Below are 23,326 nucleotides of genomic sequence, written 5' to 3'. Positions count from 1 at the left end.
GAGTTGCTTGAAGCCCTGTGTCAGTGTGTATGTGCATACTTGTGTACCCATGAGACATGGACACATACAGAGACCTGTATGTAGAAATTTCAAATAAAAGTCACAACCCTGTTGTATCAAAGGAGTGCAGCTTCACAGAGTCCGGGGAAGAAGCTCTGATTTCCCAAACTCTGATTTTTTCAGATTTCCCAGAACAGATGTCAGTATTCCTTAAACTTGCAACCTGTAGGGCTAGTCCATGGGAACCACCAAGACCTATAGAAGCTCATGCCTCAAGATATTTTTTAAGCCATCTATGCCTCAGAATTCCTGACGATTTTTTTAATCAATTATTATTTATTATCGTTTCCTTCTTTTTGTTTTTTTCATTTTTAACATGGAAAATCCATGCCAAACCTCATTAGTACAACCACGGAGGTGCAGGTGTAGGAGCTGAACTTTGGGCCAGCAGCAGCAGAGCCTGGGGCGGGCACGGCGTGTGCGGGAGTGTGATTTTTAACAGATCTTGCCTTGAAGTGATGTAAGTCAGAAGTTCCTGAAACCAAGGCAGTGCTGATCTCAGACCAAGGGGGCTTTTCAGTGCATCCAAAGTGCTAATCAAAAAAAATTTTTTTAATCAAATTTTTAAATTCTTTTTTATTCCTTTTTTATTTTTAACCCTCCGTTTTGACTGATAGTTCTGTTTTGACTTGGTGCTTAGATTCCACATCTGGTCACTGTGAAATCCCAAGGAAGCTCCTTGTCTGGGTCTCAGTCACTGCATGAACAGCCTGCAAAGGGACTGGCTGGGTTTCAGGAGGCTCTGACGGTGATCTCTCACCGCACTGAGATGCCAAGGCAGAACTCGGACCCCACCTCAGAAAACCCTCCTCTGCCCCCTCGCATTGAAAAGTTTGACCGAAGTTCTTGGTTACGGCAGGAGGAAGACATTCCACCAAAGGTAACACAATCACTCCTCACTTTCAGCACGGCAGAGGCAGTCCCAGCGCTGAGTCCCTCTGGCAAAGCAGAGAGGGCAGGACTGAGCCCCAAGGCTCTGCAGCGGGGGCTGACCTGCCCAGGGGCTGCATTTCCTCAGGCAGGGTTTGCAGGACATGCTGGGAGCTGCTCTTTGCTGCAAAATAGCTGCAAAACAGCACTGTCCTCCAGCAAAGAAAGTTCTCGAGCTCAGACAGAGGCCAAAACAAATTAATCTCTTCTTTCCCTTGGATAAAAAACAACCTTCCGCTTAAATAGAATTATAGGAACATAAAATTTGTCATACTCAATAAGACAGGTCCTTTTTAGTCCAGTACCATGCCTCCAGTTGCGATCAATATTGATGGAAGACTTGTAAGAGCTCCAGCAGCTTTATACATTCATTGACATTTTGGCAGTGTCTGGCAGTACCTCTTTAATTAGGATTCTTCTGGACCAGTATTTCGATTGTGTTGTTTATACACCTTCACTTTGGAAGAATTATAACTTGGCCATTAAAGTTCCTCTTACAGTGAATCAGTGCTCAGCTGGGAGGATTTTTACAGAGGAGAAATGATTATAAATTGATTAGTGACAGGGAGGCAGTATTTGTCCCTGATTGGGAGGCAATTTTTCTATGTATTTGCAAAGTGAGTGACTTGCCTTTTTAAGAGCAAAGTTGCAATCATCAGGTAAGCCTCCCTGTGCAAGGGATCTGTGGTGGTGTCCTGGGTGTTTATAATGCTCCTATTTCTGCTGTCACCAAGCAAGAGGAGACATCAGTGCTCTGCTGAAGGCAACAGCAAGCCAACAGCTCCTGGAACTGTCTGTGTGCTTGGCTCCTCCATAGTGCAGGAGGGTGGCTGCCTGGTTTTAACCTAATTTTAAAAAAGCCCCTGCAATTTAATGTTGGCTTTTGCCATGAGTCCTTTGAGAAGGACGCTCAGCCGCAGTGATGCCCTGCGTGGTGAGACCATGGCTGCTGGGAGAAAAGCTGTTCTCCAGCACTGTGCAGTATTTTCCCCCTTGGCTGAGGGAAAATGGACTCTGGAAGGGATCCCCACCGGATCACATTTAGGGCTGTTGTGTTGGCAGTACCGCCCATGAGGAGCCTGACTTCACACGGGACTGCCCGAGGTGGGTTTGAGGTGTGCACAAGCAGGAGCGAAGGGACTGCCCCGAGAGGCAGGACCAGCTGTCTCCGTGGTCCAGGGTCTTGTTTCTGCCAGTGCTTATGGCTGGATGCTTCAGAGGAAGGTGGAAAACTCCCCAAGTCCTGACTGCAGAGTACCCTACCTGGAGGGGAGACTGCATTGTACTGGGACATGCTGCAGCTGGTGATGCTGCAGTCCAGGCTCTCTAAATATTCTCTTACCTTGCCTAATGCAACCGTGTGTTTATTCTTTAAAAAAGCCAAGCCTAATCAGTTTTCTTGCTAATCCTGACAAGCCCTTGGCCTTTCTGTTACCTGGTGCAAGGTATTGAATGGTGAGTATTGTCTTGCCTCTCCATGTCACCTGAGGTGCTGGGGGATGAGGCCACTGCACCTGTGGCCACACAGTGATGCCTGAGCTCCCACGGGATGGGGCAGAGTTCCAGGGTTACCAGTCACTGCCCCTGTAGGCTGTGGTTGGCTTTGGGTGCTCGTGCTGAGCCTTTCTGCCAGCAGCAGCGGCATCTGAAGCTCACTGAAGGTCACAGTGTTTAATCCCAGTGTTTGGTGGGTCAGTCTCGATCTTCCCACTGTCAACCCTCTTGTTTGTCCACCAGTCAACACCTTCCGTCTGCTGGCATGTGTCATATCTGAGCTAGATACAAAACCTCTGTTGTGGCTGTTGAAATGCGCTTCAGTCTGAATTTTACCTTAAAAATTACTTTTATGGGTTTTGTTACATTTAAATTATATATATATTTGTGTGTGTGTGTGTGTGTGCATACATTTCTTCTAGAAGTAAGTGCCCTGTTTGGTGGTAGCCAGGCTGCTCCGGGGGCTCCTGTGCCAGGAGCATCCCTGAGAGCGCCACTGCAGCTTGCTGCTGTCTCACACTCCAGTGATTCCTTGTAAAAGCTGAGAGCCTTGTATTTTATAATTGCCCTAAATGCTGCCTTTCCCTCAGTGGGAAATCAGATCAGCCTTAAGGCAGAGCTGGAAGGTGGTCTGTGATGGCTCAGGTGAGCGAGTGGCCCAGACTGGCTGACTGCAGATGTCTCCATTCTTTTCCAGGTGCCTCAACGAACCACTTCCATATCCCCTGCCCTGGCAAGGAAGAACTCCCCAGGCAATGGCAGCGCCCTGGGGCCCCGGCTGGGCTCCCAGCCCATTCGGGCAAGGTGAGGACATGGAGGGGATGGGCAGGAGAGATCCTGGTGTGCCACTGCTGCCCTGCCCCAGCATCGCCCAGCTGGGAGCCCAGACATGGGCTGGAGTCCAGCCCTGCTTTAGCTGACCGAACACCACGACATTTGCAAGGCTTCTCTTGCGTCTGGGATGAATTTTTGCAGCCAGCAGTGATTTGTACTGACTAGGCTTTGAGCACTGGAATCCCTGGAGGCTTTGCTCCCTTGGCTGGACGCATTCCTGGGCATTGCAGGGTTTGGAGGTGGATGCTGCATCTGCTGCTGTGGAATCAAACAGGAGTTTGGGTGCTTCCCTTAGTGGAATTAGGTCCTGGTTCTCACCTCTTGCATATCAGTGGATCCCTATAAGCCCATGGGGAGGTCTCAGTGGAACATTCCATACATTTCTTATGCATCAGAGCAGTTTTTCACAGATAATGACTAAGGAATGTGCTGCAGGACAGACACTCTTACAGCTTGCTGAGATCTTCTCTAGATGCAGATCAAGGATTGAATTCCTTTCAGCTTCCTAGGGCTGGGCCATTAGCTTAGCCAGATCCAGCTCTGGCACAGCAGTGAGCCCCTGGGAAGGTGCTGTGCCATCGCCATGGTCCCATCTCTGACGTGTCACAGCTGTCCCTGGGCATGTTTAAAACGAGCAGGGAAGCTGACAGGCTCTGCTCAGAGCTGGATGGAAAAAACACAGCTTAGTCATGCGAGAGCTTGTCTCTGCTTCACAGAATGAGACCTCAGACGGGGCAGATCCCGGGAGAAATGCGAGTTCCAATTAGCCTTGCTTGGTTTCTTCTTCCTGCCTTGTCCTCAGAGGGTGAGGTCAAAAAGTGAATGTGGGGATGTTCATCGTGTGTGCTGTCACCAGTGTCAGCACATGCCTCCCTTTCCAGCTCAGTGCCCACCCCTGTGCTTCAGCAAACTCACAGGCAGCAGCCCCGAGTCGCTGGCAGGGGCAGCAGTAGGAGGAAGAGTATTTTTGTTGTTCTTTTTTCTTTTTTTTTTTTTTTTTTAATTAGAGAAAAAGCATATCATGGTTTGTTGCTCTTCTTTGCCAAAGGCTGAAACATTTTGAATTCTTGAAAATGTTGTTCTTTTAATTAGCTGTTGCTTGAAGGACAGTGTAAAATGCAGAGGGGTATTGGACTGCGTAGTCTTTATAAGTGGTGGTATTGAAAGTAAAAAGGATAATGGGAATCTCGGATTCAAATTCAAGGCTGCCCAGTGTTTCCTGCACTCCCACTGTTCCAGTCCTGGTCAGTGCATGTAAATGCATCAGTTGCCAGAGTTTTCAAATATACTTCATTAGTTAATTTAGCTAAGGATGTCAGCCATAGAGCATGAGCTGGAGGCTTTCAGTTTGGTGAAAATTGGAAATTACTAGGATGCCACCACATGTTCGTTAAACTTACGTTTTCATTGAAGTTATTTCATACTTTATTTCTCCCACAGTAATGTAATATTTTTCCTTTCCCCCCATTTTTCCTATTGGTTCTTGATTCTCCCCATGCATAAATGCAAATATTACAAAAATACCCCTTCTTTTATTTGTCACCCTGTTGTGACGAATGAGGGAGTATTTACTATACATTTTAAAGAGGACTGTGAATAAGATCACTTCCAGAAACATTGTATAAAACCAAATTGCCTAACTCTGCATTAACATCTCTTCTGATGTCATTTCAGTGCCAAGTAAGAATTAATTTCCTAAAGGCATCTGATACCCAGAGAGATATTAGTCACTCCTTGTGTATCAAGGGCACTTTTTATTCTAGATTTATCTGTGTTAACAAGGGTGAGAGAAAGCAAGGAGGAAAAGTGGATATCTGATGCAAGTTTGAAGTAAAGCCATGAAAACTGGGGACTGGGAATTAAGTGGTACAAGAGATCTGCAGCCTTGCTGCAGATTTGAGATCCTTGCTTTGCTGAAGTCTTTGTCTAACAGCACATGACAAATTCCTGCTTTTATGAAGAATTGTGGTGGCTAATTAGGTAACTCCAGCTTTACAAACCTACAGATAGGGGATCGAGAGTAAAGAATCTTTTAATTGTTGCCACATTTTACCAAATAAGAGCAGAAAGCTTCTCTAGGCAATTTTGTTTGGTTGTGGTCATAGTGCACCCAAAATTGGTGACCTCAGCCCTGTCTCCTCCAGCTGAGAAGGGCTCTCCTGGCCTTTGCAGCCACTCCTGTCAGTGTGGGAAGGGTCTGGAGCTCTGGGGATGGGTGTGACCCTGGCTGATGGTGCCCCTCTGTTTTGTCCTCCTGCAGCAACCCAGACCTGAGGAGGACAGAGACCATTGTGGAGAGCCCCTTGCAGAGGACCAGCAGTGGCAGCTCCTCCAGCTCCAGCACTCCCAGCTCCCAGCCCAGCTCCCAGGGTGGATCCCAGCCCGGCTCCCAGGCTGGCTCCAGCGAGCGCAACAGAGTCAGAGGTGAGCTTGGGAGCATCCCTCGGCACCAGGCACACTTGGGGAGGCTTCCTGACAAGCAGCAAGGGCAAGAGGCCTGTGATCTCATGCTTGCTCTTTAAAACCTTTAAAAAATCAAAGGATCCATCATTTCTGATGTGTTTTTGTGACCTGCTGGCCTCCTTGCAGACAGAGTTGCCAACAGCCCCATTTCCCTGGAGGCTGATATAAGATGGCCGCAGCATCTCACTGCCAAGTACCCTTGGCAAAAAGAGATGGGATTTATGCTTTAGGGTAAACAAAGAAAACAACCAGTGTGTTTCCTGTCTTCATCCACCCGGGTGCACCTCTCCTGTTGTGGTTTCTTTGGGAGCGTGTTTCACTTTTAATTGATATGTATTTTTTGGGGGTTTCATCTTTGTGCCCGAGATGGGATCAGAGGAGTGGCTTAACCTGTAAGAAGCTTTCTCTCAAATGCTTTCACCGGGCAGCCGTGCTGACATGGGGATATGTGTGTAGCCAGATTGTTCCCTCTCATCCTAGAACCCCTCTTAAAGATATTCCATTCCCCTGTTTAATGGCAACGGAGTAGTGGAGTTGCCACAGCCCATACACCCACACATCTGCATTCTGGCACAGCCCCACACTTCCATTCCCAGGGCTGAAGAGCATTGAGACAAATGCTGCCTCCATGCGTTGAATATTTTATGACTTGGCCATAAGATGATGGTGTCTGTTGTTGAAACCATCAGTCCTCTAGGTAGTCAATAAAAGGAGTTTGTAACCCATTGTCATTTCAGGTTTGGTTTTGTTCTTACTAATGAGGAATCCTGTGACAAATATTATCCTAGCGATGTCAGATGCTGCAGAGCTTTTCATTTATCACATGCCCTGCTCTTCTGCAAAGTAAATTTGTTTCTTTAGTAGAAAAGGAGCAGTAACTCTGTGAGAGGGCTGTTGGTGGAAGCTGGGCAGGATTATGGCTTGTCTTGCTCTGTTGGTGGAGGAGCAGAAAGGAGCAGGAGTGTTTTTCAAGACAGCAGAAGCAAAGTGATAATGAAGCCCCGTTCCCACCTGTCCCAGGTGTCACGATGCAGTGGTGGCTTTTGGCAGCATTTTAATTCCCACTCTCTCCACCTGCCTTTCACCAGGGAACGCCAAGCCCGAAGGGTCCCCTGTGCTCTCCCATGAGCCCGCCAAGGTCAAGCAGGAGGACAACAGGGATGTGACACGACCGAGCCGACCCGCTGTGAGTCCTCAATTCCTTCCCATGGGAATGCTGCCAGCTGGCTTGGCCACGTTTCCCTCCGGTGCGGTGGCACAACCGCGGGGACCCCAAAAAAGAGGCTAGTACTGCTGCTGCTCCAGCAGAGAGACTGGAAAGCAGCAGTACGGCGAGAGCCCCTGGGAGATTTGAATGCTTAAGAGAGTGCATGAGTTTTTACCAGGAGCCCAAGCCTAGGGGAAAGCACTTAAGCCTGTGTTTCCAGGTGAAGCAGACGCTTAAGGGCTTTGCTAGCTTGGGCGCGGCGGTGACCGATGGCACTTTGTTGTGTTCCGTGCTGCATGTCCCCCGCAGCACCTGTCAGGGGGATGCTCTGCTCATGAAGGCTGGGGAACCAACCAGCCCCCTACAGCCTTCCCAGCTTAAAACCCCACCTGGTAGTGGTCTCTGTACACTCCCCTTCTATTATTCTGAGCAAAATCTCATCCGAAGTGTTTCCTCCTGGTTTAATGCTGTTGACATTTGTATCTTAAAACTGCAGAGTCGGCCCAAAAACTATATGAATTTCCACTGCTTCTCTATTTTAATGTGTATTAATGTTTTGTTGATGATGTTTTTTTTCTCTACACTCCACAGCGTTGAGCTAACAATTCTAATTTTATTTCTAACCTGCTTGCCCTTCCTCTGGCTTTTTCCTGTCCCGATCTGTTTCCTCTGATGCTGATTATTCTTCCTTTACCCACAGAGCTATAAGAAAGCTATAGATGAGGTTAGTGATATCTTTTCTCAGTGGGTCATGCCTATGCAAGGTTGACTAGTTAGTGCTTAATTCCGAGCTGGGTTTTCTTGGTGCTGGCGTTGATAAAGGTGGTGATGCGATCTCGGGTCGGACGGGAGAGTGAACCGGTGGCGTTCCAGCGTCGGGAGCCCGCCCGCGGGGAGGGGACAGCACTGCTGGTGTGCTCTGCTCAGCCCTGGGCTGCCCAAAACCTGCTGGCCACACCACTTGCATGGAGGCCAGGGCAGAGGCATCCCAGCATTCACGTGGGGGAGCAGGTGGTGCTGTTAATGTTCGGCGTGTTGGAAAGAGAAGGAGCGCGAGCGGAGGTTTCTCGTGCCGGTGGAGGAGGTCAGGCAGCCTGGACCCCTCACCACATTCTGCTCTCAGCCACAGCCCCTGGCCACCTGCTGATTTCAGTGGGGCCACCAAGTGCTTTTTGAAATGTGTTCTAAACCTAATTCAAAAAAAAGGTGCTTGAAAATCAGAGCAGTGGGTTGTTCATTCTCATGGACCAGCATCCACCTGCAAAGCCAGAGTCAGCAGAGCCACCTCGGATGTTGATGGCAGTGCTGGTCCTCATTCGTCCTCTTAAAAAGTGAGAGTCCTGAAGTACACCTTTTTCACTTAGGACAATATTTAAAATGTGCATCTGGCAGTGGTGAATGTTCAAACATTCATGGGCAAGGACCCAGCATTCCTGATTTAGCATTTAACTTGCCTCACACTCATCGCTGTGCACCCTGCAGATACTGGTAACTGCAGGGCTGTAGCACAAAGCACTGGTTTCAGCAGCCTCTTCTGCAGCCTCTTTCCTCTAAAAATAGAAGATATGAAAGAAAGAAGATGTGCTGGTTAGTTAACTTGTTCTCTTGGATAAAATGTGAGCAATGCATTTTGTTTAATGAGGTGCTTTGTTAAGAAAAAAGCACATAAATCAGTGTCTAAATAGAGGCAGCATGTGTGCTGAATTCAAGCTCAAGGAGCGATGTCATTTTGGAAACCAATCTGACTTGATTCCAGCAAATATTAAATCTAAAGAAGGCTTTGTAATTAAAAATAATTAAAGAGCACTGACACCACTAACTTATGTATTATGTCACCCTCAGTAATAACACTTGGAACATGTGTGGAAGTACAGAGCACTTTCTAGTTGTCAGATTGTTTTTGGTCCAGGAACAACTTGGTGAAGCTGTTTAATCCTACAAAGTGCTCATTACTTAAACAAAATGATAGCATCAAAGAATTAACCATCCCGAGGCAAAGCTTTAACTAGGAAATATGAGTTATCTGATGATCCTGTCTCGGAGTATTACTGCTCTTATAACTTTCAAATTAGTTATTAAAAAGTAATTAAGCTGATTTTTAAAATACTTGACTATCTTCTAGTGATGGCCAAAAAAGACTGATAGGGTGCCTTGAAGCACGTTAGAAGTGGAAGGTGCAGAAAAGAAGTAATTTTCACAGTCCAGTGCTGTGACAGGGAGGAGTTCAGTGCTAGTCCTGTGCTGCAGAAGTCCAGCTGCAGTTTTAAGAGGCTCTTAGACAGACCTAAAATCCCTTTTAAAGTGAGAGGCCCTAATTCAATTCAAAGGCAAGTGCTCAATAGAGAGCATGTTTGATACTCTAAATGGAAAGCATTGTTAAGCTGCTCAAATTGTCACTGATTCTTATTTAGGAGAAGAAGCAGTCATATCATAGAAGCTGCTGCAGCACTAATTCAAATAATTAGTTGTCGTGACTGCAGATTTGACTCTATTTCAATCCCAAACATGTTGGCATCAAAAAGGAGCTCTTGAAATACCACAATCTCTCTTTAATCATGGTAAGGAGCCTTTCTTTAAAGGTGCAGAGACCATTTGGAGGGATACGGAACTACAGAATCAGAGAATGGTTTGGGTTGGAAGGGACCTTAAAGTTCATCTTGTTTCCCCCAACCCTGTCCATATGCAGGGACACTTTCCACTATCCCAGGTCACTCTAAGCCCCTTCCATCCTGGCCTTGAACATTTCCAGGGATAGGGAAGCCACAACTTCTCTAGGTCACCTGTGTCAGGACCTCACCACAGTCTAAATAAAGAATTTCTTCCCAATATCTAATCTAAACCTACTCTCTGTCAGTTTGAAGCCATTCCCCCTTGCCTGTCACTCCATACCCTTGTCCAAAGTCCCTCTCCAATTCTACTGGAGCCTCTTGGGGTGCTGGAAGATGCTTTGAGGTCTCCCTGGGGGGCCTTCTCTTCTCCAGGCTGAACAACCCATATACAACCCATCACAGGTGCCTGCTGTGAAACAGAGATTGACCAATTGAAAAAAAAAATGGCCTTTTTTGGGATGCTTATACTTCTGGGTCTGATGCAAAGCTCTCCAATATCCAGGAGAGTCTCTATGTCAGAGCCCGGGCAGGGCAGACCTGGGAGCAGAATGTGTGGCTGTCACCGGTGGGAGCCCGCCGGGAGGTGTGGGCTCAGATTGCTTACAAAACATTCCTACCTCACCATTAAAGAACAAGCTGGGTTTGCATCTCAGCCATAGAGCTTCTCCATCCTTTTCTTCACATGTCGACAGGATAGATTTTAAGAACTCCTTTTGCAACAATAATTAATATTGCCGTAGCCGCCCTGCTGGAACGGTAAACTGGAAATGCAGTAAATGAGAGTGTGGCCGTAAGACAATTGTGGAATTTAGTCTTTTTCAATGAGTTTCTTTCTCCCTAATCCTTTATCTCTGACCGAATGCACTGATGCCTACCTCGGTCACTAATATAGGGAGAAATGGTAAGACTGACAATTGCAATGCTTTGTTCGTCATGTGCATGTCTTGTGCAACAGAGTTCTCTAACCCATTCTAATTCGAGCTCTCATGCTTTTCTGCCCTACTGCTTCCCCCTGCATTGCTATAAAAGCATGTAAGATAACAAAAAGTCTCTTTTCTACACGGTGCCTGCCATGTTCCTTGTTTTGAAATAGCAGTGTCTATTTTATATGACTGTCGGGTCTGAGACCTCATCAAAGTCATGGTAAACTGAAAAATTATGACTAGGCTTTGGGACTGCTCCTATCTTTTTTCTTGTTTCAAGGCTTTTTGTTTGGTTTTTTTTCTTTAGTTTTCTTTCTCCCTTAGCTTGTAGGCTGCCACATTTCACATAAAGTGCTTAATGGGTCCCGCTGAGGGATTTTTTTTTATTATTATTATTATTTTTTGATCGTGTGGCTGACTCAGAGCTGTGACTCCAAAGTCTGGCTGAGCTGGGCGCTTCTCCTCGTGCTCCTCACCGCCTCTCGGCAGCCACCCGACAGCGGAGACTCACCATGGAAGCAGCTCTTGACGTGGGGATTGCACCACTCCATGGGAGATGCTGTCATTGCTTCCTTCCCAAATGCATTTATTACAGAATAAATACCATTACGGGGTCTCTTTGAGAAGTTTGAAAGAAGAGAAAACCCTGCAGGAGAAAATCTCCGAGCCAATCTTTGAAGTGACGTTGTTTTCCAGTTTACTATGATGGTGACTGAACTTCACCTTTTCCAACAAATATAATTTTGTCGTGTATATACATATAAGTGTGTGTATATATATGCACATACACGTTCCAAAGAGAAAAAGAAGAGGTTGGCTATTGACTTTTCAGTGAGCGTAAATCAGTTTTGTTTTGTTTAATAAATGCTACATGCTACAAACATTGTCTTACGTTTGTCTCATGTTTGTAACGACTCTGTAAAGCTATTTCTTGTTGCTCGTGCTGTTAGCATTGGCTTTTGGAGAGATGTATGTGACATTCTCCTCGCTCTGAATGTAACAGCCATCGCTTCCTTGTTTCCTTGCCCCCATCCCCTTTAGGATCTGACGGCTTTAGCCAAAGAGTTGAGGGAGCTGCGCATCGAGGAAACCAATCGGCCCCTGAAGAAGGTGACAGACTATTCCTCCTCCAGCGAGGAGTCGGAGAGCAGCGAGGAGGAGGAGGAGGATGGGGAGAACGAGACACATGATGGGACCGTGCCTGTCAGTGACATCCCACGGCTCATGTGAGGAACTCTTTCTTTTGAGGGGGCAAACCACAAAACCCCAGTGTGTGTTTTTCTGGAGGTGAAAGCCCAGCGTGTCGTGGCCTGGAGGAGAAACCCTGGCCTGGAGGAGCAGTAGCTGTGATAAAGGACATGGGCAAAGCGTGTCCATGTTTGGTGGCTGGCACTGCGAATGGCATCGTGGTTGCAAGGGATGATGTACTCACCTGCGTGTTTTTCCTGTTCCAAACTAGAGAGAGTTAATGGGGAAAACTGAGCTATTTCTGCTGCATATTCAGTGAATGTTGGCTCAAAGCTGATGGAGCTGTACCTGCTGATGAGCCAGGCAGGTTTTTGGCCAGAGTGGGCACAGCTGACCTCACCCACACTGTGGGTTCTGCCCATGGGATGGATGTGTTAAAACTCTGCCTGCTCTTGAGCCTGGTCTTGCCCCACATTAAGCCATGCTAAAGTGTCAGTACTTGGTGTCCTGCCCAGTGCCAACTGGTAGAGCCAGGATTATAATAATCCTGAATCTTTGTCTTGGATTTCTGCCCTTGGCACAGTCAGTGTTGATGGGTTAAAGTGGTAAAATTAAGAGATCAGCACACTGTTGTGTCCCATGGGACAGTTGTGCATTTGAGTCTCTCCAGATCAGGGCAGCACAGATTCAACACTCACAGGGAGCTGTTGTCATTCGGAGAGAGTTCCTGGAGCATCTCTGCTCAGGCTTCCCACCCAGTGCTTTGCAGGAGCATTTCTAGAGGTCTCCACCTGGCAGCAGGATCTGAATCCTGCCCCTTAGAATTCACAGAGGAGCTGTAGGAAAGTTTCAGGGGATCATTTGTGTTTTAATCAGTTCATTTCCATTTTTCCTGCTAAATGAGTTATAGCTGATGCAGGCATACCTGGCTTCAGGAACATGGTGCAGTGAAGATGATGATGCTGGGTGAATGGTTGGACTCAAGGAATTTAGAGGTCTTTTCCAAGCTAAGCAATTCTTTGATTCTCTGATTCACGGTGGTGGGGAATGGAGCAGCACAGAAGCCCTCTAAGTGGCAGGGAGACCATGTCTCCTTGGGTCCATGTTATTCAGAGTGCCAAGCTCCTGGGTTGGAGCTTCCTTCCAGCAGAAGAATTAAAATCGGAGCTCTTGAATTGGTTGGAGCAAGTCAGGAGGCAGAGGGATGGCTCTGAATGTGCAGCAGTGGGATGGGCAGTCAGGCGTGCCGGAAGGCGCCTCAAGCTGCTCATGGAAGAGGAGTTTAATCAGGAGTGGTTAATGTGTGCTGACATCCTTCTTCAGACACCTTGGGTTTGACACAGCACTTCCCAGTGGATAAATATCTCGGTGGATGCCTTGCAGCCACATGTGTGGGATGACAGGCGCAGCAGTGAGCTGGATGCCCCCAGCCCCTGCCAGCCTAATGCCACATGTCCCATACAGTCCTGTCTCTGAGTGTCCCAGAGACAGAGGGTGGAGATGCAGGGCTGTCTGCAGGCAGAGCTGCACTGCCCCATGTCTGGGGAAAAAGAAAGCAAATCCTCTGAGTTAAACCCTTATTTCACAAAAGGGACCTTAGCTCGAGTTCAGCCTCGATGTACTTTGGTGTTTTTCTAACAGGGATTTATTTTCCTGTGTTCAGTGTTTGTCACTGGAAAGTGGGGCCAAGGGAGATCATCTCATCTTCTGCTGCACCTTCTGAGTGATCTTTGTGTAGCCCATCTTTAAACTTCCCTGGGTATCCTCCCTGAGCACTTGGCTGCTCTTCATTCCAGCTCCCTCCAGGTCTCTTCTGCTGTGGGATAAACCTATCCAGTGCTCTGTGTCCCAGTGGATAGGAGGGATTGTTTATTCCATCCACCTCTGGAGACTGCATTTCTCCATCTGAAAACTCTGATGACTCCCTTCAGCTCTCTCCTTGAGCTGTGCAAGCCAGCTCTTGCCCATGGCCAAGGAATTCTTGCAGGATGACATGGAAACTGTGCACTGATGAAATCTGGGACCTCAGGGCTACCTCAGCCATTCATTCCCTGGCTGTACAGTCTCAAAATTAGCATAACCTCCTCTGGCCCTGTTTTCTTATTTAAAACTAGAATAACGGTGCTATTTTCTCATCCTTTGGTGAAAAGCTAGTGGTAGGGAGGTGTGAGCTCCTCACGTGAAAGGTGCTGTAGGAGTCTGGTGGGCTGCTGTATGGAGTGCCTTCATGATGCCTGTCCAGTTGTGGGTTTGATACGATCTAGGCAAGGAGCCAGTCCCACCTTGGAGTCCCCAGGGCTCAGATCCCACCTTGGACCAGTAACCCCTTGATTAATCCAGGCTGTTTTGGCTTTTCACCGACCAGGCTCCCTCACAAGCCTCCAGGCTTGATGGTGTGCACAGGAGTTAAAGGTTGTACTGCCTCACGCCGCTGGAAGCAATTGGTCTGTGAGACTTGTAAATGCAAAGTAACAGGTCTGATCATCCAGGGGTGCTTGTGTCTGCTTGTGGATTTGTTCCAGTTATATTTATGCAGCCAGGCTGCCAAGTGAAGTAATGGGGGCTGCTCAGCACCTGTGACATCCAATCTCAGGAAATCCTAAAATTTAATAAATTCCAGCTCCCTTCTTCAAATAGGATCGTGGAAATTTCAAGGTGAAACCACAGGTTAGGACTACATTTTCACCTGGAAAACAGCAGAAAGCTACAGGACACAACTTGTCCTCCTGCCCATGCCTTCTCCAGACCCCATCCCCTCCCTTATTATTTGCCATCATTTGCTCTGTGTTTCCTTTTCAGGGGTTGAGATGGGAATTAAAGGGCGTAAATTTTGGTTTTCTACAGCTTTTTTAAGTAGAAAAAAATTATATAAAGTAGAGCAGGAGTGCTACTCCTTGTTACCTGTTCATCAGTGCTCCTCTGAGGACACCTTGGGATAAGAAAGAGAATGGTCTCTCTCTTTGGTATCTGTAGTTTGTCAACCTGACCCTGGCCCTGTATTTCTGGCAGCATCTATCATTTCCCCATAAGTCTAAGTGGATATATTTTTCTAACTTTTCTTCCTGGGAGATACAGAGCCTTACTCTTATTGAAATAATACTGTACTAGAAGATTTTTCACCCAGTTTAACAAAGGGAATATTCACCGTTAATGCTTTTCCCCTCCGTCCCCAGACCAACGGGAATTCCTGGAAGCAACGAGCCGTACAACCTGGGAATGGTGACAACCCACGGGCTAGAGACTTCCCACGCAGATACGTTTAGCAATATTTCAAGGGAAGGGACTTTAATGGTGAGGGAGGTAAGTTGTAAAACAAACACTTCCATGGAGCATCTTCAGGAGGTTTTGCCCATGTAAGCACAAAAGCTAACAGTGCTGTGTGTCCGGAACACAAAATGAGGAGTAAATTGTGCTCCTTAGTGCTCTCGTTAATGCAGTTTACAAATGTGACAAGTGCAAATGTTTCTCAGAACTACAAACAGCAGTGAATGGCAGTGCCAGGGCACAGCGGGGAGGAGGCTCCTCAAATGGCTCTGCTGTAACCCCACCAGTGCTCCAGGCAGCAGGAGTTATCTTCAATTTACAGCATTTACTTAATTCACTTGGAACTGGCCCAGAATTTCCCCTCTTCTTCCCAGCCTTTTCCACCTTGGGACTGTTAGAGCCGTGCAGTGTTTGTAGAGCATGTGGGGGCTTTTAGCAGAGGCTGGTCCTGCTCAGAGCCCGCTGGGGGAGGCACTGGGCATCCCAGATGGATGTGAGCCCTCATCCCCAGGGCTGTAGAGGTGAGGCTGTGGTGGGAGCAATGCTGATGGATAGTTCTGCAGCAGTGAGGCAGAGGAGGCACCTTCAGCGGCTGTGGAAGACCTCCCTCGGTGTTTCTCAACTTCCCAGCTGCTGGAACGCTCTGGTGATGCTGGTGGAAGTGCAGATGGGTAGCTGGATTCCTGGTGAGAGGGCAGGAGGCCCTGGTGGTTAGGGAACAGGGAAATCACTCTCCCACCAGCACATCAGAGAGGTTGATAGGAGAGGAGAAAGAGGAAGGGGAGCTTGGAGTCTGCAGTTGTAAGGGAGGAATGTTTAGATCACAAGTAAACAAGACTTGAGCTGCATTTTAGTTCTTAATTCCATTTATCTAATACCTTCACATAAGAAGGAAAAAAATGAATGCAACTTTGAAAGAGAGGAATGAGTTAGCGAAAGAAGTCACAGCATGTTTGCTGCCTTTCTCCATCAGTTTTGGAGGGGGTAGTAATACAGTCCACCCCATCCCTCACTGGGATGGAGCTGTTCAGAGCAGGGATCCCCACAGCTCTGCACATCCCTAAATCAGGGAGTGTGATGTGGGTGAGTGGGAGAACAAGGCCCTGTGTAACAGGCAGCTGTTCCTGAAATGAGCTTGTGTTCAGCATCACAACAGTAAAACCCGTGCTGTGCCAGCAGGGCTGTATGAGAATTGGGATGCAGTAGGGTTTAAAAGGCATGGGCAAGACAAGCAGCTGGAAAACCCCACTGGGAAGAGAAAGCATGATAAGAAATCCAAACTGTAGCATTGTGCTGGGTGCTTACTGGTTTTTCCCCCCACCACCATAGCCATCAGAGGATGGTCTCACTGAGGTCAGTGGGCTTTGGGCAAAGAGCTTTTCATTCTTTGGTGGGATGGCAGGGCGTGGTTGAAGGTGATGGTAATGAGCAATCAAAAGATAAATGTCATCAGGACTAGTAAGGGGCTTGGTGAGCCCAGTTAAAGTTTCCACAAATCCCAGTAAATGGGTAAATCTCTGTAACAATCTCATAGATGCGCTCCAGATAGGTGAGATTCATCGAAATGGCAAAATAAATGAGGAAGGGAGAAACTTCCCAGTACTTACCTTGCACAGGGAGGGGATGGAAAGAAAGGGGAGCCCTGTGGAAACCCAAGGAATCTCGTGTGCAGGGCGAGCTGCTGGTGGTTCTGCCCCTCCTCCACTGCTGCTGCTGCTGTTCACTGCTGGTTTGGGTCACAGAAACATGGGACAGGGCTGTGCTGGCACTTGCAGTCAGGCTGCTCTTTGCCATAACTGTGCAAAGCTGTCCAGGCTAACGCTGATTGAGGGCTCAGATTCTGCTGTCACCAGTTTCCAGTGGCTTTTTGGATGGAGAGTTGGCCATGGAGTTTGCACCCATGGGGGCAAGCGCAGAATCTGCCCTACATTCCTCATCTCCAACCAACAGTGACCAGGCTTCTCTCGCTGTTTCGTGGCTAATTACTCTGTACTGGCTTTGTCATTAATCCTGTCTTTAATTCTCTGGAGTGGAGGGTTTGGTTTGCTGCTTGCCAGACTGCATGGGGATGGAACAGAGAGGGTCCTTCTCCTGCGCTTGCTCTGGGAACCGGGGGACTGCCGACAACTTGGTTTTGTTTGGGTTTTTTTCTCTTCTTTTTCTCTTCCCTCCCCCCTCCCTTCTCTTTCTTCCTCATGCCTTGTGTCTCTGCAGACCTCTGGTGAAAAAAAGCGTTCTGGCCACGCAGCCAGCAATGGCTTTGCAGGTCACATCAATCTGCCCGACCTGGTGCAGCAAAGCCACTCGCCGGCGGGCACGCCGACCGAGGCCCTGGGGCGAGTCTCCACGCATGCGCAGGACATGGACTCGGTGCCTGAAGTAGGTGGTGGGGGGCTCCTCTTTCTCCTTTGCATCGCTTTTAAATCCAGTATTAACATCTCTGCCCCCTGACGGGGCTCTCCTGCTTTCCTCCCTGCCTTTCTTGGCTCTTCCCTCTCTCTGTTTCTGGTCCCCGTGGGTGAGTGTAGTGGAAATACGAGGGAATCAGATGGGTTACTGCTGTAGGGGTCTGTGGCTGATGGGAGAAGGATTTATTAGGTCTTTCAAGCCCACCAGCTGGATTTCTGGTGGTGTGACACGAGTGCTGCCAACTGATAAGAAAGCCCCATTTTTTTTTTTTGACACTTGGATATAAAAGGAAGTGGTGAGAGCCAGTGATGCCATTAGCTTCAACTGGCCCAGCTTCCCTCTGTTTAACCTCTGATAATTATCATGAGTGAAAAGGTTACCAAAAACCAAAGCCAACAAAATTCCAGATTGTTCTTCAGAGTAGAAGAAACCTGCACACTTTTAAAAGTCGTGTGTTTCCTGTCATGGCAAAATGTTTCTCTCTGGTAGGTGTTTTATAGGCACATGATTGAACGTTAAAATGGAATAAAGTGTAAAAAGTCTTAGTACAAGATGTGACAAATAAACCAAGGGAATTGATGTGTCCAGCTTACCATCCCTAGATGTGGGAACCAAACAGTTCATTTTTCCCATGAGAAATCAACCCATTTGGTGCTAATTCAGCTATTGTATTTAATGTTTTTGTTTTACTTGGTGGGTTGTACATCAAAAGTTCTGCTATCCTATGTTCTTTCATAGAAATGATGTTCTCACTTTATGGTGTACTTTTACTAGCAGTATAAAAATAAAAATTTCTTGGAATTGGGCATTGATAAAACGTAAGAACAGATGGTGCCTGACTTGACCTCAAGTTTTTATCTGTTTCCTCATTGGCATTAAAAGCAGCAATGAGAGAGTCGATCCTGAAAGTAACACCTTCCACAGTCATCCTGGGGCTGCTGAAATGCAGCCTGGGATTGGGTTTAAATGTATTCATTTATAGAATACCAACCAAAAAGATCTTCTCCATTTCTAAAATTGTATTTTTAGAGTTGACTGAACAGGGAGTGGGTGTGAGTGGAAACTTGGGGATTTTGTTCACGGGCTTCCAGGTGACTCATGCAAGCACGACCTCAGCCTGCAGCTTGATGCTCTTTGTAAGCCACCACACAGGTTTATAGGCTGTTGAACAGGACCTGGGGGAAGATGAAGTCTTAATATTTAAATATCAGCCTTGGAAGCTATTAAAATGTCATCTTCTGAGGAGAAAAACTGAATGTGAGTGAGGAAAAATGCTCAGTGCATTGGGATGAGGGGTTTCTTTGTAATTCATTTGCTGGAAAGCACCTGGCTCTCAGCTGGAAATCCCAGCAAAACCCGAAATCCTCTCTTCCTTAAATTACTATTGTTTTATGGAAAAGACATTCAGCACAGAGAAAGAATCTGTGTATTTCTTGGATGGGAGACAAGCACAAAGCAGAGGTATCTGTGCCCACAGCCTTCCCTGCTGCAGGCTGTTAACTCCTTCAGTTACCATGTTCTGTTTAGAAATCCATCCTGTTTCTATGGAAACAGCCAGGCTGTCAGGGAATAGGGCTGGGAGGGAAGCAGGATGCTCAGCCTGTTTTTGGCATGGATGCCGGCTCACCCATGGATGCCAGCCCCAAAATGCTTGGAAAAGTCAGGAGCCACGAAGCTGTTCCTACACCTGGTTTTTTGTGCCCTTGAATCCTTTTAAGGCTCACTGGAGGACAGGCACAGGCCCAGCCTGGTTTCAGTGGGGATGTGCCAGGGTGGTGGTGTTCCCCATGGCACATCTCCCCAGGCATGGGGGACTTGTCCCCATGGCAGCTGTCACACAGGGACTGTGGCAGTGGGCATGGGGAGCAGCCAGGGCTTGGTGACTGGGTGAAAGCTGAGGAAGATTTATTTCAGAAGAAGGACAGTGTCCCAGAGAAGAAAAAACGTGAGCTGCTGTGGTGCTGCAGAGTCAGCTGGGTTTTGCTGCTGCTGCAGCTCTAAACTGAGCTCATCCACTACCCATCCAAAGCGTGTCCTGGTTAAATGCTGGAGTAGGAAGGATAAGCTGCTCAAAGAAGGGGGGAATTCACGTCACTTTGACTCCAAAGGCAAGGATTTCCTTTTGCCTGGAAGGAGGTCTTAGCCTCGTTTTCTGCCTTAAAGCAATGGTTTTAAAAAGAAAGCAGCGTGACACTGCAGTTTGTTCATCCCCACATTCCCTCAACAAAGTATTGGCTCTGACATTTCCTGCAATACCCTCAGGTTAAGTTTTGTTAACTTAGAAATGCCCCCTTCTGCAGTCCCACTTGAAGTGCTGGGGATAATTTAAAACTGTGCCAGCTGCCCCAGGGCTTCACAGCGACTCCCAGCACCACCCTGCCAACCTCAGCAGGAATGGGAAAGTGGGAAAAGCAAACCCTCACCTGCCTGACGTCCCATGTGTGTGACATGCAGACAAGTAAACAGGTGGATTGATGATCTTTAAGGTCTGCTCCAGTCTAAATGATTCTGTGATTCTGGGTTGGATTTTATCTGTGTTGGCTTCTGCCTCTGGCCCTGTGGCTTCTCTGCTGACTGTCCTCATGGCTGTGCTTCTGCCTGTGAGGAGAGAGCGGAGCCAGGCCCTGCTCCTTCCATTTTCTGTCGCTCACAAACACACAGAAATCCAATTTAATGTTTGTTTCTGATTAGTTGTGGGGAGGAGGAGCAGATGTTCATAGAGGGCTCAAAAAGGGCACTGCAGAGGCAGGCACCATTTGCCAATTAGAAAGTCTTAGATGTACACAGGTGTTATTTCTGTGCGCTGAGCTCTCTCTTGTTCATTTTCCAGTATGGTATGGGAAGTAGCACCAAAGCCTCTTTCACTCCCTTTGTGGACACCAGAGTGTATCAGACCTCACCTACTGATGAAGATGAAGATGAGGATGAAGAGTCATCTGCTAATCGTAAGAGCCAACGTGGCCAGTTTGAGATGGGAGGGCTTTGTGGAAAGCAGGTCAGGGAGCCTGAATAACCCCAGTGAACCTCTCACATTTCACTCGCTCCAGACAGAGCTGGTGTCTGTATCCTTGCCCTCTCCAGCTGCCATCCAACCTCTCGCCCACCAACAAAATGCCACCAGAAAGATCTGGGAGGAAATGGGGAGCAGCAGAAATCCACCCTGCTGTCTGCTTGGGCAAACTAACGTCTTGTAACACAGCGATGACTCCCCCATCGAGAAATAGACCAAGTATTGTCGTTCACTCAAAAAAGAGGTGACAGAACATTTAACCCATCACCCCTCCCTGTCCTCCTGTGTTCCTTTGCCAGCCCTGTTCACCAGCGAGCTGCTCAGGCAGGAGCAGGCCAAGCTGAACGAGGCGCGCAAGATCTCGGTGGTGAACGTGAACCCCACCAACATCCGTCCCCACAGCGACACCCCGGAGATCCGCAAGTACAAGAAGCGCTTCAACTCGGAGATCCTCTGTGCTGCTCTGTGGGGTGAGCCCCGGGCATGCCCTGCCCTCCGTGTGGCTCCCGGGGGCCGGGGTGGGAATGTCCCCAGCACCGAGCCCCTGCCTCTGCTTGGCCCCTTCTCCATCCCCCGAGGGTCGCGTCCCTCCGCGCTCTTACGGCCTGGGGTTTCTGGGGTCTATCCGACCCCGTCTGCCGTAGGTGTCCCGGATAGCACTGGGCTGACAAGCACAACTTGTCCAGGTCCCTCAGGCTAGCTCCCAGCCGCAGGCAACCTTGGAAAGCAGCTCAGCTCTTGAGATCAGCTCTTTGGTGAATTCAGCTCTTTGGTGAATTCAGCTCTTTGCTTGCTAAGTGCCTTGCAGACGCGCAGGGCGAGAGAGAGGAGAAGGCTGTATGAGGTTCCACAGCGGTGACTATTGGCAGCTCCTGCCAAGGGTTTCAGTGACAGCTCTTCTGCCAAACTGGGCACAAATGGGGTTTTATATAGGGTACAGAGGTGCTGGAAATTGTCCAATAGTAAGGGTCGAGGCGAATGGGACCCATGGTCTTACAGAGAGATAACGAGGGTCCCAATGTGGAAGAGGGGTGCTTTGGTCCAGTCATCACGACTAGGCATTTCTTACGTTAGGCAAGTGACCGGCAGGGAGGCCTTGCAGGGCCTCTGACTGCTACACCGTGCTGTAGAGTGACCCCTCCTGTCCGTGGGAAGGTCCCAGCCTCAGCTGGGTCGGTCACGCTTCTGGTGGCAGCAGAGATGAGCTCGGGGTGTTATCCTTGGGAGCAGCCGTGGCTCCTGGCACCCATGGCCCTCTCCTCTGCTCTCTTCTCCAGGTGTGAATCTGCTGGTGGGCACGGAGAACGGCCTGATGCTGCTGGATCGGAGTGGGCAGGGCAAGGTCTACAACCTCATCAACAGGCGGCGATTCCAGCAGATGGACGTCCTCGAGGGCCTCAACGTCCTCGTGACAATATCAGGTGCTCCTCTCGTGCTTCCACCCCGTCACTCACCTGCTCGGCCAAAAGCCCTGAGCGGTTCCAGCTCAGACAGAACCTGCTGACTGGTGTCAGAGGGAAGCTCCCAGGCAAGCTGGAGGTGGTTTATTCTGGAATCAAACCAGTTAAATCTGCTTTTTTCAAGAGAGTTTGCTTTCTTCACCTGCTGACTGCACTTCATCTCCAGTCTCCTTGAGCAGGGAAGGGGAGGTGTAGGATACAGGCAGGTGTTCCAGCAAAGAAGATAGTCACAGCTTGAGGGGGCAGAGAGCTCTGCTTTTGGCTCTGGCTGAGGGAGCCATGATCCATGGCTTTAGATTTCCAGCTTAGACCACAGATGTGCTTGGGCTGTCCCAAGCACTGAGGGCCGCAGGCTTTTCACTATCCCCATGTTTAGGTGGGAGCTCCTGAGTGCTCATATCAGGGTCATGGGGTGATTTCTGGCAAAAAAAAGCAAAACCTCTGTAGTCCAGGCTCCGAGGAGAGCATCCAGCATCCTCCTGCAGAGCAGCCCCAAGGAGCACATGGGTGACAGCCAGGGCAGAGCCTTCTCCTGCTTGTACCTGTCACACAAAGCTCACAGAGGGCAGCAGGAGAAGTGCTCATTAGGAAATTGTTTGATACCATCCTTCTGTTTCCTTTCACTTTGTTAAGACCCTCTGGCCTTGCTCTGCATTTACCTGCAAATTCCTGCTCCCCCCATTCATCCAGAGCTCCAAACTCACTGCTCCATCCTTTACCTGGTCTGCAGCTCCACTGTGGTTTTGGGATCCAGCTGCAGGGATAAGGAGTTTAGTACAGCTGGAATGGGAATAGCACCAAACTCCAAGATGATGCTGAGAATGAGTCCTGGGGACTTGTGGAAACCTGTGAGTAGACAGGGTCTATCCTTTGGGTCCTGTCTCACCAGGCTCAGTGTGAGCTGTGTCCTGTCCCTGTAACGGGGGCTCTGCAGCCACAGGGATTTTGCAGCCTTGTCACAGCCATCCAGGAGCAGGCAGCTGTGCAGAAATTTGGCAGCCCCTCAGCATTGCAGAGCCCAGCACCCACCTTGCTGGCAAGCAGCAGTGCCTGTTGCAGGCCAGGGAGCTCCTGTCTCATCTCCAGGGTGGAATTAATGTTGTATGAAGGAGAGAGAAGGAAAGAAACCAGGTAGTTGAGTGGTTGGATAAGATTTGAGCGGTGGGAGCATTGGGATCACTGCCCCACTGAGGCCCACTGTCCCTCTGTGAACACTGATTTATAGGAAAAGGAATATTTCCAGCCTGTGGGAAGCAAAAGTCTGGCTTTTCCAGTGTCTGCCTGCAGCCTGCAGACAGAGGTCTGGGCTTTGCTTTCCATATATTTCTTCCCAAGGAAAAACCCAACACAACAACTAAATTACTATTTTCAATTACTATTTGTATTACTTTTATTATGAAATTACCTTAAATTCCATAATCTTGGGATAGAAAATAAGCACTGAAATCTCAAGGTGATCCATGCAAACGTGCTGT

General features: G+C 48.3%; 1 protein-coding gene and 1 long non-coding RNA gene across 6 annotated transcripts in view; one reads left to right on the top strand and one right to left on the bottom strand.

The window, feature by feature from the left end:
- Nucleotides 1-23,326, top strand: part of TNIK (TRAF2 and NCK interacting kinase) — a 154,383-nt gene that overhangs the window by 123,847 nt on the left and 7,210 nt on the right. For 2 of the 5 annotated variants that reach the window (XM_068200290.1, XM_068200289.1), the window contains 10 exons: nt 701-940; nt 3,182-3,288; nt 5,579-5,742; nt 6,870-6,967; nt 11,562-11,746; nt 14,882-15,008; nt 17,187-17,351; nt 20,212-20,326; nt 20,691-20,861; nt 21,669-21,812. In XM_068200290.1, coding sequence (XP_068056391.1) covers nt 701-940; nt 3,182-3,288; nt 5,579-5,742; nt 6,870-6,967; nt 11,562-11,746; nt 14,882-15,008; nt 17,187-17,351; nt 20,212-20,326; nt 20,691-20,861; nt 21,669-21,812 — 1,516 coding nt within the window. Of the gene's footprint in view, nt 1-700; nt 941-3,181; nt 3,289-5,578; nt 5,743-6,869; nt 6,968-7,688; nt 7,713-10,489; nt 10,499-11,561; nt 11,747-14,881; nt 15,009-17,186; nt 17,352-20,211; nt 20,327-20,690; nt 20,862-21,668; nt 21,813-23,326 lie in introns of all 5 variants that reach the window. The other 3 variants (XM_068200293.1, XM_068200291.1, XM_068200292.1) reach the window with 3 other exon arrangements.
- LOC137479757 (uncharacterized) lies at nt 7,491-11,699 on the bottom strand. Its single transcript, XR_011002486.1, has 2 exons — nt 11,570-11,699; nt 7,491-7,723 (listed from the first exon to the last, which is right to left on the bottom strand). It is a non-coding gene; the product is annotated as an uncharacterized lncRNA (long non-coding RNA).

Source organism: Anomalospiza imberbis, chromosome 10 (assembly GCF_031753505.1).
Source record: "Anomalospiza imberbis isolate Cuckoo-Finch-1a 21T00152 chromosome 10, ASM3175350v1, whole genome shotgun sequence".
NCBI lineage: Eukaryota > Metazoa > Chordata > Aves > Passeriformes > Viduidae > Anomalospiza > Anomalospiza imberbis.
This window is presented reverse-complemented; position numbering and strand designations above follow the sequence as displayed.